We start from the raw sequence: 15370 nt of genomic DNA on the forward strand, positions 1-15370 counted from the left end.
GCCAGAAGCTGGAAAGAACCCAGGTATCCCTCAACGTTAGAATGGATGCAAAAAATGTGGTATATATACACAACAGAGTACTATTCAGCCATTAGAAACAATGAATTCATGAAATTCTTAGACAAATGGATGGAGCTGGAGAACATCATACTAAGTGAGGTAACCCAGTCTCAAAAGATTAATCATGGTATGCACTCACTAATAAGAGGATATTAGTCTAGAAAATTGGAATACCCAAAACATAATCCACACATCAGATGATGTACAAGAAGAACGGAGGAGTGGCCTGGTTCTGGAAAGACTCAGTGTAGCAGTATAGGGCAAAACCAGAACAGGGAAGTGGGAAGGGGTGGGTGGGTGGGAGAACTGGGGGGGGGGGAGAAGAGGGCTTTTGGAACTTTTGGGGAGTGGGGAGCCAGAAAAGGGGAAATCATTTGAAATATAAATAAAAAATATATTGAATAAAAAAAAAAAGAAAAGACCTGCATCAAGCAATGCACCCAGGCACGGCAACGCACCCAGGTACGGGTGATATAGTAAAGCCGGCTGCCAGCAGAAATTATATGAAGTAACAAGTACTAGGAGAAAAGATCAAAGACACACACAGCCGGGACAGGAGCTCCCCTTGAATTAAAATCCTTGCCTGATGCAACCATTGCAAACTTCATGGGACAGAAACTAGTCCAGAAACCTTCCTAGGGAAGGCCGGCTTCAGCCCAACAGAAAAACTGTACAGTGAACAAAAACAATTCGGCGAGAAATGTGCACAGGTCTGAGTCCAGCGCTGAACGAATCAGTCATGAGCAGGCCCAGAACAAAGGGCGCAGCAGGTACCTGACATTTCACACAGCTGATTAACATTTTCAAGAGCTTATTTGGCAATTGCTCATTTGAGTTCTTTATGTATTAACTCATTTAATTCCTGCAAAACCCTGGGTGACAGATCTTAATCTGTCTTTCCCTTTCTACAGAGGAGGAAGTCAGAAAGAAGGCGAAGGCCTTTGTCAGGATAGCCAGGATAAGATAAAGACTAGGATTTGAACCTCCAAAGTCTAATTTAAAAGTCTGCCCTTTTGTATGCTAACAGCCCTCGATTGCAATATATACACAAAGGTATGCAAAACTATGGCATATGCTTGAATTGGAAACCAAAGCCATGTATTTTGGTAACGAAAAATACATGATAAGGTTGGTGGAGCAGGAGGGTTAGGCATTGCCTGAGTTCACCCCTGCCTGGCTATGACAGAGCTCCATGGCCTCTGGGATGCTCATCTGTGTAACTAGGCAACACTGGTACATGGTGAACATCCTTTACTAAAATGCTTGGAGACCAGAAGCTCTTAAGGCAAACAGTCAGGAGTTTGGCACACAGTATGGCTGCATGTATGTCAGCCACTACTGCACATAAAGGAGCAGTCGTCATGGGGGAGTGAGTTAGGAAGCGGTTCAGCGCTGTTCACATCTCGCAGGAGTCGCCATACCCTCCACATATTTCCTATCACAGCCTGCTTTGTATCCTAGGTATATACAACTGTGCTCCTTAAATACAGAGCTATTTTTACTTGGGGGAGGGAGAACAGGATGTAAGATCCTTACTTAGACAAGAAACATACTTAGAGATAATAGGTAAGAGAAAGTAAGTGAATGAGGCTTCTATGTGGAATCCTCATCTTCAGAAATAAACCCCATTTTGAAGGGCAAGGGGACCTTGAGGAAGAGAAGGGCCTGGAGGAATAGTGCAGTGCATTAGCACAGGCAGCAGGAGATGGTTGTGAGGTGCGAGTGGCAGAACCTCCGTCTGAATCACGCACCTTCAGCAGAGGGCGCTCTCTCCTAACCAAGGATGGAGTTCGAGGTGGGGCATCAACTGTGGGGCAGTTCCCTGTAAAAGCTGGACGAAGGCCACAGGACAAGCTTTACCCTGTCAGCACATGTTGGGACGGGGTCTCAAGTAACCCAGGCAAGCCTCGAAGCTGCTATGCAGCCAAGACTGGCCTTGAGTTCCTGAACCTCTACCTCTCAAGTGTGGGAAATACTGAGTATACACCACCAGGCCCAGCTCTGTAAGACACTTTCAGACACAGATAGCAAAGAGACAAACTACATTCAGTCCATGATAGAATTTCCTGGGAAATATAAATATAAATAAATATATACATATGCATGTATGTGTACACACACACACACACACACACACACACACACATATACATATGGTCAGTAAATAGGTAATGCTGTGAATACTAGTCGCCCCCACGTGCCACTTAGGAGACTCAGATATCACAAGGCAAAAAAATGAGCTAAGCAACCTATTTTATTTTGAAGATATTGTTTGCAAGCAGGAATTAGTAGGAAAAGGTAGGGTCTCATTAAACTTCTTTTTGGAGAACTCTCTGAATTTTAGCCCCACCTACTGCAGTAGGCGGTCCACCAGAGCAGAAGCCCAGCCTCTTTTAAACAAATATGGACTGTTGTGTATGAGAGTTCCTGCATCTTTATGACACCCTTTTTATGGGTAATCTGGGCTACTTTGCGGAAGAAGTGTGAGTGTGAAATTTCATTTTTTTTTAACAGTTCTGGGGCTCTGCCTTGTGACAGCTGCACATTCATGACTGTTCTCAACACAACCAGATTGTGCCCTTGACATTGGTTACCAAGGTGTGGTTTGTGTGTGGGGCTGCTACCACTAGCTTTACAGTGGCTGTCAGGACTCTTAGGTCAACAGGGACAGCCACACATAACAAGTACTTGGAGCCTCAGTAGCAGGTGCTAACTGAGGGTATCACAGAGGCAGCACCTCGACTTCCTGCATGCTGTAAGCTGCTTGGACTCTGATGTTCTTTCAACGCACAGACTACCCTGTTTACCGGCTTTCTTCCTCGTCTGGTTCCAGTGCTGGTGTTCTAGGCTCCCATTTCTCTCTTCTGCCCTAGGTCTGCTACGCCAGCCACCACTACAACCCCCAGTGCCTGTGCCTCTGACCTGGTGGGCTCATGGAATCCTGAGAATGTGTGCCTTAATCACACCGCTCTTTATATATCTTCTGTGACTGTGGCACTACGCCCCCGGAGACCAATAGGACCTGGCCCCTTCTTATCCCTGGATGGCCCTGCTGTCTCAGGCTGGGGCCTCTACATTTTGCTTCCTCCGCCATGCAGTCCCTCCTTCACACTCCTCCCTTCCTTCAGGCTTTCCAAAGGCCTTCCTCAGGCAGTCCAATACCCAGGACCTCACCCAACGCATCAAGCATTATTCGGGCACTTCAGGTCCCTTCCCCTTTATTTTTCCTGAACATTTATCGACATCTCACGCGTCATATGTCATCCTGTTTATTGGCTTCTTCTTCAGTCCTGTGATGAGCTCACTGCTACATGCCAACGTGCTCTGCACACCTGGGCTGGGACTACGACAGTGCTTGCTAACTAAGCTGGGAGGAACAACCCCCCTACCATACATGAGTGCTGCAGGTCAGACCTCAGTAGCTTAGTACACTAGGAATTCAATCAAAAGTCTCCCTGACTGCCCGAAGCGGAGCACAGCCAGGTCTAAGCTGCCCTTCTTGGCAACAGGTAGAAAGCAAGCCCAAGAACCATGCCTGCCCATCAGAAACTGTGGTAAGCAGGATAAAAGCCAGATTCTAAAGCCTGGCTCCTCTGCACGCAGAGGGTTAGCCCTGTCTAACAGTAGGCACGGACCCCTACATGTACCATTAAGCCATCTGAATTGATGCCCTTTCATAAAAGAACCAGAGTGGAGCTTTCTGTACAGTAAGGCTGGTGCTCACGGATGCTTCGTGATGCGTACTAACAGGTCTGCACAGTGGGCTGGGACATTTCGAACTCATCCTCAATGTTTAAAGTCTGGCTTCCCACCCTCCTCCTTTCTTCTTTTTAAAATTAGGTCCCTAAAAGGGCTCGTGGCTCAAACAGGTTGAAAGCTGCTAATACACACAAAGGTGTGTATTATTACAGAGGACTGAACCTTCCACTTTTGGGTCCGACACTGAGTTTTCACTTGAGACTACAACAGATGTGTCAGTTTCTACAAAACTCCATTTTGACCGGAACTGCTACTCTGTGGAACAGCTCTTTCCTTCATCCTAAAGCAGCTTTGTGTAGACACAAACAGGTCTAAGACTTCAGCACCTAAATAAGCTCACACGCACCTTACTCACACACCTTGTAAGAGGGCAGCTGATGGAGCCCAGCCACAGCCCTGACTCTCACCAGCCTCAGCTGATGGCTGCCAGAGAGGAGACTATCCCAGCTAATGGAACAGCTCCTTACACTCCTTACACTGAGGCAGGTGGCCACAAGGGCTGGCCAAGCTGAAATTTGTTTGGGGTGTTTTAGGAGCCCTGGGCACATTCTTGGGATGGGCAGAACCATGCCCCCTATCTATGAGGCACACTGCTCCCTGCCCCTGGCAGTCTATGACCCTGTGCTAAAAATCCTCCCTGGCTTAGTATTTCCTCACTTGAGAACACTTAGTGTAGCAGAAGATGTGACACACAACACTTCTAAAAGGAAGGGGATGGACACACACACACACCCGCATGCACACACATGCATGTGGACAGACAGACTGACATGCACATGTACTTTAGGACACACACAGCTACAGGTAATCAAACATCATGTCATTTGATCTACCAAAAATGACAAAAAAAAAAAAAAAAACCCTTCGTAGTATATAGGCTTTGGGTATTAGAAGAATCCCAAATTCTAATTCTGACCTGCTAGGAACAAATCCATGACTAAATGTCAAGTTGTGTATTGTCTCCTATAAAGTGTTAACTGGGCTGAGGAAGGCTGTCCCGAGGATGAGCTCAGGCAACAACAGCTGGCCTGCCCACGCGCACCTGTGTGGACTGAAAAGGACCATAGCAAAGAGAGGCCAAGCCTCCCACGCACCGTGAACTGCATTCCAAGACCTGCGACATGCACTTCTGCAGGTTCACAAGGAGCATAATCATGTTTCCCAGAAGGATAGACAAAACAATCCCCAGAGACACTGGATGCCTGGGTGCTTGGAAAAACTAAGACATTAACAGTGCAAGATCCAAGGCATAAGAAAGAAGGCATGTAAGGGAACAGGTGCCGTGAAAGTTGTCCTGGACCACTGAGCAGATGGGAGGAGAAGCCTGGGGTGGGCTTGAAGACAATATATCAACAGGGGACTGGTTCCACCCTGAGCACAGGGTGGGAGCTGCTCTTTGCACAACGAAAGGGTCTTCTGTCATAGGAAGAAGGGCAAGAGGCAGAGCCCTAGAGCCCTAATCTACAAGAGGGGCCAGCTCGCTGGCAAGGAGGTGGTGCCACTGGTAAGAGGATTTTGCGCTATCCTTGGTACTAAACAAGGGGTGGAGGGCGGGGCAGGGAGACAGCTTGCAGTGAACTAAGATTAGCACTTTGGGAGCTTGACTGAGCTATATTCTCAGTGTGACACACCCCATTCTCTCCTCTCTCCTCTCTCTCTCTCTCTCTCTCTCTCTCTCTCTCTCTCTCTCTCTCTCTCTCTCTCTCACACACACACACACACACACACACACACACACACACACAGACACTCACTCACTCTCCACTCCTCTGAGTTTTGCCAGCTTTGTTTTACAATGGAAATTCCCATCCTCGGGGTTACTATAGGAATTTCCTAGTTTGTTGCTTCAATTAACACGATAGCCAAAAGCAACTTGGGGGAAGAAGGGTTTATTTTATTGTACAGTTCATCGATCACCAGGAAGTAAGTCAGGGTAGGAACTCCGCTTACCACCTTGCTTCTTATTCAGCCTGCTTCTTTCTTTATACAGCCCAGGGCAGCCTGCCCAGGGATGTCACTGCCTACAGTGGGCTGGGCTGGCCCCTTCCACATTAATCATTAATCAAGTAATAGCCCCAGAGATTTCCCTACTGGCCAGTCTGACAGACTCATCTCCTCAACTGAAGTTTCCTCTTCCCAGAGGAACTTCCTAGCTTATGTCAAGCTGCAAACAGCTGGGCAACCTAAGGGTGAAATGTGGGAACCGTTCTAGGTGGACCACTCATTAAGTACAAAGACATCTACACTCACAAGTTCTTGGTGGTTACCAGTCGGCTACCTCCTTCCTCAGCAGCACAGGGAAGGCCTGCACCACCTTACATGTACCGAAAAGCCAACGACAGGCCGTGTCAGAAGAATGAAAGAACCCACAGAAAGGTTCACACAGCTACATGCTCAACATGACCGAAGCAGACAGACCTTCCACACCTATAACAGTGTGAGCCCACAGTGATGCACACAGGGAAATTTAAATCCTGACTTACCAACTTTTGTATGAACTTTGAAAACTGGTTTAAAAGTAGCCCTGCCTTTCTTAGGAAGAACCATAGCTGACTTCCAATGTTGAAAGACACTTCGTCACAAAAACATTTCCCTACTAAATATAGAAAGAACAAAAACTCTCACATCTCAATAGCCAACAGAGGCAACACATTTTCTGCCTGGTGCCTGGTGTCACTCAAAGCAGGACACAACCCTTCACAGCAGACTGCACACCCATCAACCAGCCCCTGCCAGTAAAATCATCTGCTTCTGGGTCTGGTAGTAGTGTCACCTCTTGTTGAAAGGTCAACATGAGTATCACTGAGCCTTTAAATCCAACTCCCAGTTTCCTAACAGTGTTAATCAGAAATCAATCAGATGAGCCCAGTTCATCAGAGACAGACCTGGAAACTGAGCCAGCCAGGCCAAAAATCAATGAGACTCACTGACTGACTGACTAAACAAATCAACTGCTGTAGAAAAGGGATGCTGCACTGTGACCAGCACATGGCTATCACAGCCATTTGAATCTGATCTCTTAGGGCTTCCCACCCCACAGTTCACTACCCACCAAGGACTAAAGACCGGAAGCCACATACTTCCCATGACTCAGGAGTCTGAACACATGCAAGGATACAGTGATTCAGCTATCCAGAAGCAGGTGGGTGCAGTGTACCAGCAGGAAAGGAGAGATAGAAGGCTCCTTTCAGAAAGGATCTTTTTATCTACAGACCACAGCCAGGCTCTGCTTCCTGACCATATCCAGAGACGCCCTGCTGAACATTCCCTGCACACAGACCTAGTCCAGCAGGGTGCTCACACCTGTGAGGACAGTGCACGAGAGCTAAACCAGGCCCTCCATGATCTCTGGCCAGGCTCTGCGCTAAGACCTAATGCACACTACAGCTTGAATCTTACTAACATTTTACTATCCATTTCAGACAGAAAACTAAACTAAATTAAAAGAAAGTTAAACTAAATTAGCCTAAGGCTGCAGAGTGAGCACAACGGCTCAGACGTGGCTCAGGCTGTTTCTAGCAAGTGAGTCAGTCGCTCTGGCTTTGGGGTGTTGGCAAGGCCCAGCTGTAAAGACTGCCCATCTTGCCAAGTAGGTGTTGAGTCCACACCCAAAATTACCACAAAATTAAAGGATGGGTCAGTCAATGGACAGTGCTGGCTGTCAGAGGATAAACCAGTCTTGGTGCTTGATGCTCAGACACAGCTATTTTGGTCGCTTGGATACCTGTCCTTCCAAATTAAAAGAATTTTTTAAATGACAGGTATTCTTGAGCCCTCCCGTCATTGAACTCGCCATCAGGTTGGCAAAGCAGGTGCTGAGCTATCCTGCCAACCCTCCACGTTATTGCAGTCCTCTCCCTTACTCTCCTTTGGGAACATTTTATCACCATTCACACAGCATCACTGTTGACCTAGCTAAGTTCCAGGGTGTGGTTTTCACAATCACACTATATGGCTGCAATGGCATATTTTTCTCCCAGTTTGCTAGTGCTCACTAACACATTATAAAGTTTATTACATTTGGTGTTCTAAGTACCACTGTAAATGCTGGGGCTATTGTACAATTCTTAGAAGGAAAGGAACTCCTTCTAAGTTTTAAATTTAAGATGCTTATGGAATCAAAAAGGAATGCTCTTAAAAAAAAATAGTTCAGAGAGTAATGAATGGGAAAATAAAACCAGTCTCTTATCACAAGCTTTAATAAAATATAAACTTTTCCAGCCAAGAGCCACAAAAATCGAAGCATTTAATAAAATACATAAAAATGTGAATGCTATAAATCACAGCTCCATCAGAGTCAAGACAAGAGATCCCTGTCTATCTAAAACTCTGTTATAACCCCAGAGACCAGGACCTCCGTGTTCAATAAATATTTGCTGGATTTGTCAGGGGATGACCTGCACAGCTGGTCCCTGGCTAAGGGCTTTCCAGTGGAGCTGCAGTAAGCTAACACTGAGTAAAGACGGCCATTAGTGAGCTATTAGCATCATCTGCACAACACTCTCCCCTTTACCCACACAAGACATTTTTATTTTTACCTGCATATGCATGAGACAGTGGATCCTAAAGTCAAATGACTGACCTGCACTCATTCAGCCTGTATAACAGGTGTAGCCGCAGCAGAGACATGGCCCTCAGATCCCTGGCCTAGGTGACTTCTGTTTCAACTTTATCTTCTTTTACGGTTGTGATGGTTCACTGTCAGCTGGACTGGACTGGAGCCACTGGACAGACACCTACAAGCGTGCTATGAGCAGGTTTCAGAGGTTTAACTGAAAACAGAAGACCCACCCTGAACACACCTGGCAACAGAGTCCTGGGCTGAAGAGCAGGCAAGGAGAAAGTGGACAGAGAGGCCCATTCCTCAGCCAGCTGCCTCTGCCACGCCTTCTGCTCTAACCATGGCCACTATCCTCCCTCTCAAGCCGCATCCTCTCTCACTGTGGAGTACTTGTAACAACACACGAATAATGTAGTCGCTTCCATACATTATGAGGCCTATTCATGCGGGCTCTGCTTTCTTCGTGTCCACCAGCCACGGGTCTAGCAGGTAATAGGCACAGTATAGTAAAAACCACTTAACTGTGCAACCCGGCTAGTGGAGAGCAACACTGGCTTCATCTGCTGAACAGTCTGAGAATATTCTTCACATGGTGATGTTTAGGCACAAAAGCACCAGAGAAAGTCAGTATAACAATCCCCAATTAATTCCTAACAAAGTACATAGAATAGAATACCTAAGACCATTAAGAATCTTGGAGGAAAGAGCACCATATAAACACACTGTCTGCTACTAACAGTCTTGTCCACAGCTTCCTGCTTATAATTCTTTTAACCTCAAAAGTTCCTGTACTTGGCAGGAAGTTGCGATGTATACTTCCATGAAGGTTCACTGTGCTAAATCAGTATTACCTGTTTTTGTAACAGGCTTCAACGTTATCATGAAATCCCTGTACCATAGAATGGTGCTTTACACAATCTTAATGCCATTATTTTATAACCCTTGCCTTCAAGAACTTAAAGGCAAGAAGACAGAAGAAGACAAGAGCTTCACAGATGGTGCCCCAAACCACCAGGATGCTCTTAAAAAGGCTATCATTAAGGCAAATGGGATTAAGCCCACATTTGATCAATAATAACTGTATCAGCGCTGACAACTGGCACCCGATGCATTACAGCTCTTTAAAGTTTGCTGTGTTACTCAGTGGTGACTGCTTAAGGAGTCTGATCAAGTTATTTTCAACAAGCCAGAGTAGCTTATATCTGGGATATGCAATGACCCGCACCCCTCTGACTCGGCTTCACAAGAGGCTGAAGGGGCTACCGACGAGAGTCTCAGGAGCTAGAGGCGGCTTCCCAGGTGACAGAGACATAAGACCCTCAGAACTCACTATGTCTTACAACTAAGTAAGGGCAGAGTGCAGTGCAGTCACTGCACTGGGCATTCGGGGAGGCTGGTCACAATGCACTGTGACTCTTGCCTGTGAAGAACCTTGCTGATGACATTCCAAATAAGCTGTGTGCTGCTCTCAGATGGCTGCTTGTTTATGTGTTTCTCAAAAAAAGGACATTCCTTCCCACTCTGTGAAAAAAGGCAAGTGACCCTGGCACAAGCCAGCATTGGGAGAGAGGTTATTATCAGGAACCCTAAACATTTTTAATTGCCTGTTAGAGAGCACTCCAATTTCTGTGAACCTCTGTTATGTTCATATATGTGAACCTATGTCAACCTTTGTTTTAAATCACCAAAAACCCAAAGTGCTGTCCCGGAAGCTTGACCATATTTGATCATGTGTTCTCCTGATGGATCACAGATCGTGTGTAACAGGCACAGAACTGAGGACAGAGCTCCTTCTTCCTCTGTACCACCACCACCACCCCTGCCTCCCAAAGCCAACCTTTACCCTCAAGAACTAGAGGCTTGATTTGAGGCACTCTGCTCTACCCTCTTTAGAGACCAAGACGGTGTTGCTTGGTTTTAAAACACAACTGAATCATAGAGGACTTTTTTTTTTTTGGCCTACCCAAATGCAAATTTGCAGTTAAACTCTCCACCCCAGCTGACTCTGAAGGAAGTGTGTTTCTGAGGCAGAACCAGAGCTGTGCAGGGAGTCACATGAAGAAACAATACAGACTCAGATGCACGGGCACAAGTTCCAGCAATGGGAAGGCTGCTCCCTTGAACTCCACAGATAACCCTCAATCAACATTCACAAGTCCCAGGGACATGGCAAAGAACACAGACATGGTCTGAGAGTGAACCCTGCTAAATCACATGAAGCCTGGAGGGAAACGGCAGCAGAACACAACAGCAGCAAAACACGACAAGCACACCTTCAGGAGAAAGTGGAGAGTGACATCTACTAAGCTGGCAGACAGATGTGGTGGAAGTCAGACAAATCCACTTAACAACGGTGGGGGCCACAGCAGCTGCATGGAGAACACCAAGGAGAATGATGGGTAATTAGATAAAAGACAGGAGTGGTGCTGGAGGAGCAGCAGCTCAGGGGTTAAGAATGCTTGCTGCTCTTTCAGGGGAAACTGAGTTTAGTTTCTAGCACCTAGGGGATCTATCTGCTATTTGCTTCTGGCCTCTTACACATGGGATACATGTACACGTACACGCGCGCGCACATACACTAGGCATACAGACATGGAAAGATAAAATAAACCTTTTAAAAATAGATGGGCTAAAGTTTCTGGTGTGCCAGTACTTACTGAACCTAAATCTGAGACAGGAACCAGAAACTCAGAGCTTCTCTCCGAAGCCAAGTATATTATACCGGGTGAAGACACATGTGAAGCACCCTGTCTGACACCCAGGGGCAGTCGTACTGTGTACTAAATAGGGAAGAGACAATTGTACCTGAGTCTCCGCGTCTTGAACTGCAGGGGACACTTGTTCGGGAGCTGAGACTGTTGCAGGAACCGCATTACTTTGCTGACCAAATTGAAACAAGAGAAGAACCATTCAGACTCCAGAAACGCGTGGTCTTATGGATTTAAATAGGCTAACCTCATTGCTTGATTTGCTGAGGACTGTCTTACACCTGTTACCACATTATCCAAACTGGGCTGGCCTTTGTATCTTTCCATTTTTAATTACATATTATGACTCATTACTGCATTAAAATAAGGTAGCGTGGATTCAGTGTGTACCCAGTTTGTCTCGCATCTTCTATCTTAATCTTGCCCACAGCATGTCTCACATGTGCAGTGGACAGAGCTCTGGCAGGCTCCTGCAGCCAACCATCAATAAACCACCTACCTATGCTGGGCCTCTTCCTGACACCTGGTGCCTCCAGCGCATGCAGCACCCTCCACCACAAAGGGAGAACGTGACAGCACTCTGCTGTGCAGGGACCACGGAGGACTCCCATGTGTCTCACTTATGATCTAAATACATGCTTTGCTTTGGTTGCTTTCATTTGGCAATAGGCTACTGTAATAGTAATGACCTAAAAAATTAAATACAGGCTAGTGGACAAGAATTGTATTTTCATTGCTCAAGCAAATTAATGATGACTTGTGTACTGGCTGGTTTTGTGTGTCAACTTGACATAGGAGTTATCATAAAGGAGCTTCATGGGGAAGTGCCTCCATGAGATCCAGCTATGGGGCATTTTCTCAATTAGGGATCAAGGGGAAAGGGCCCATTGTGGGTGGTGCCATCCCCTGGGCTGGTAGTCTTGGGTTCTACAAGAAAGCAAGCTGAGCAAGCCAGGGGAAGCAAGCCAGTAAGAAACATCCCTCCATGGCCTCTGCATCAGCTCCTGCTTTCTGACACCCGGTGCTTGAGTTCCAGTCCTGACTTCCTTTGGTGATGAACAGCAACATGGAAGTGTAAGCTGAATAAATCTTTCGTCCCTAACTTGCTTCCTGGTCATGACGTTTGTGCAGGAATAGAAACCCTGACTAAGACACTGTGTAATTTGCATATCTATCCATATGTGCCACAGTGGACCCATGAGAGAATCTAAACTAGTATAACACCCACTTCTCTCCCCACCCCCTCTTCCTTCTTTTTCTTCCTTTCCTTTCCTCCTTTTTGTTTTTCAAGACAGGATTGTCCTGGCTCTCCTGGAACTCTCTCTACAGACCAGGCTGGCTTTGAACACCTCTGAGTGTTGGGGATTAAAGGCATGTGCCACCACCACCTGGCTCCCTACTTTTAAAGATGGGAATAGTCAAAATTGATATGAAATACGGCTGTGACGTTTACATCTTTACAACTACAGCATTTTGCATGCTTGCCACGTCCCACTTTCCATTTACTAAATGGCGTGTTCTGATTAATTGTGTCTGTTTCCTCTAGAAATGTCTTGCCACTATATGATGGCCCCTCAGATGTAGAAGACACCAGAACATTCCAGTAGAAAACATTCTAATAGAAAACCAAGTGCTTTGCTGACGAACAGTAACCTTTGAGCCAAATCCACCTGCCTCCTGCCCAGGCACAGCACATAGGATAAGGCTACTTTGCATCAGCTTTCAGTGGCTGGGAAAAGTCCAAAAGAATTATAAAGTATTGAAGAAGTATAAAATATTAGTAGTAGTAAACTTCATATCTTGGTGCTGGTAAAGGAATGGTCTCCATTCCTCTGGGCATAGCCACACACTTTTTTGCATAGCGTCAATAACTATCTTTGGGCCACCATAGCAGACCAGTACATGTGACACAGAGCATTTCAAATTGACCCACTGGTTTGTTGAATCCTGACCTGCAAGGTAAAAATCTCACAGTATTAAACGCTCAATGTTTCAGTGCAGAACATTATTAGGTTTTGTGATTGTCACACAAAACACAAGTTTTCTCATATATACAGAAGATGGGTAGGTAGTTGAATATAGTAGGGGTGTAGGGGTGTGTGTGTGTGTGTGTGAGCGTGCGAGTACAACAAAAAAAGTACTCCATCTTAACAGTACATGATCTCTTCTTGCTGCATACACTGGTAGACCTTCAAAAGACTACTTTGAAAAGTCAATCATAGTATCACAAAATGATTTGGACCCTTTTAGATGAGACGTTTAAAACCTGAGCTGTTCTTTGTTTAAAACAGTGGGAAGTCCATCAAAACATTCAACAAAGGTTTTCAGAAGCCAATAATTCCTAGAATGTACACACACACACACACACACACACACACATACATATGCCACTTGTACTTTTTGAAGCCTTTGGCAAATGCCAATTGCTGAAATCAGTGTTTACAAGTAAACAATGAAATAAACATAAAACCAAGTAATGAACTGAAGAAATGAATTTTAAAGCCCGTGAAAGCCAGAGTATACTTTGAAACATTAAGAGCTATGGGAAAGAACGTTTTTTGAGCTCCCACTTTTAATTGGAAAAAGGCTAAAATTGTACAGCATCTAAATATAGCCAACCATTTGAAAGGATGAAAGTGGCAATTTATTTGACAATGTTTTGTCTTGTTAAATTATCTGTTGAACAAAGGTATTCTAAATGGAGGCTTAAAAAAACAGTTCTCGTGAAAATATTTTTGCTGAAACAGGCCATACTGCAATTAAAACAAAACAAAACAAAAAAACCAAAAATATTTTCTCTTTTCTAGAAATTACTTTGTACATACCACCTATCAAGAAGCACCCCCCCCCCCCAAACAGGAAAGTATGAGATGTGGAGAAGAGGCTCACGATGCCACCAACCTCACATGTACTGACCGGAAACATACAGACACCTACTTCAGGAGACTCATGAGAACAGAGCCACTGGGCACCCTGGCGTCACTGGACACACAGTAAAGCAATGAATGAAGTAAGGATAACCAGACTTCTAATGTGGGCAATTACTTAACTTCATAGACGCTTCCTTGGTTATTTTCCAATAATTTCCCAAACAGGCTCATATTATGTCTGGCAATGCAATAAAAGCCAAACCGGTCAAAATGCATTCTGGGAGAGCATGTAACGTACATTCTTAGCACTTCTGCTCTCAGAGGTTCCATCTAAATGATAAATTAAACTTCCGGCTTATAATGGTTTGGTTTGTAATTTCTCCCCACTGTACGAGTGATACAATTACCAGGTTAAATGATTTTTAACTTGTAGTAGGTTTATGGGGATAAAACACTACTGTGTTTTTTTTTTTCATATGCATAAGAACACTGCATATGTCCACTGTAACATATGCCTTCACCCCTGAGGTTACACCCTGACAAATTATAAGTAACACCTCCAATCTACTCACAAAATAGTTTGTTTCATCTGCCATCAATGTGGTAAGGATGTGGCACTGAGCAAAACCATCTAACACAGAGACTACTTTATAAAGTACTGAAATGAAGTACTGAACACAGTACAGTGGACTGGTCATTACCCCTTAACACCACAGCTTCATCTCACCTACCCAGGGGGAGAAAATAAAACAAAATTCAAGATTTTAAGTATAGTTTCTATCAACAATGTATTGCTTTCATATCATCATAAAGTTATTTGTACTTTCAACACCCAATGAGAAATGAATGCTGATGCAAATTGGCAAATTAAAACCAACTGCTTTCTTACATCCCTGAATTAAAATAAACCCACATCCCAGGTTTCACATCTTCAAGAATGACGTCCCTACCTTATGTGTAACTCATTCAGTAAGGGAGTGTCTACTACTTACAAACTACTTACACCACCCTGGCCTCGTTCTTATATCATCCACCACAAAGATGTGGTAGGAACACATGGTGGCAGCCCATTATTGCACCCCAAGGGCACACTCCTCACTTCCACACTCCCCCCTGAGAAAAACAACTCTCTTGGTATATAAACCCAGGACAATACACACATCACAGGACCATCACATCTCTAGTAGGGCACTAGACACAGGAATGCAGTAACCATCTATGACAGTCCATGTTGGCTGGGATTAAGAGATACCTAAGACTAGTTAGTGAAGCACACATTGGGTGTTGTCTGCAAGGGGATTTCTAGAGAGGACTGGCATGTGGGACCATCGTGGTGGAGAGGGAAAGCTATTCTGAAATGCGGGCCTGGATGGAAGAAAGTGGGGAGGAAAGCAGGCAGCACTGAGAGCTCC

General features: G+C 45.2%; 1 protein-coding gene across 3 annotated transcripts in view; it reads right to left on the reverse strand.

The window, feature by feature from the left end:
• Positions 1–15370, reverse strand: part of Cdyl (chromodomain Y like) — a 136865-nt gene that overhangs the window by 73013 nt on the left and 48482 nt on the right. Inside the window, exon 2 of one of the 3 annotated variants that reach the window (XM_052156707.1) lies at positions 11186–11260. The exons of the other annotated variants lie outside the window; for them this stretch is intronic. Within the exon in view, the coding sequence (XP_052012667.1) occupies positions 11186–11260 (75 nt within the window). The remainder of the gene's footprint in view (positions 1–11185; positions 11261–15370) is intronic. 3 annotated transcript variants of the gene reach the window in all.

This window comes from Apodemus sylvaticus, chromosome 14 (assembly GCF_947179515.1).
Source record: "Apodemus sylvaticus chromosome 14, mApoSyl1.1, whole genome shotgun sequence".
Taxonomy (NCBI): domain Eukaryota; kingdom Metazoa; phylum Chordata; class Mammalia; order Rodentia; family Muridae; genus Apodemus; species Apodemus sylvaticus.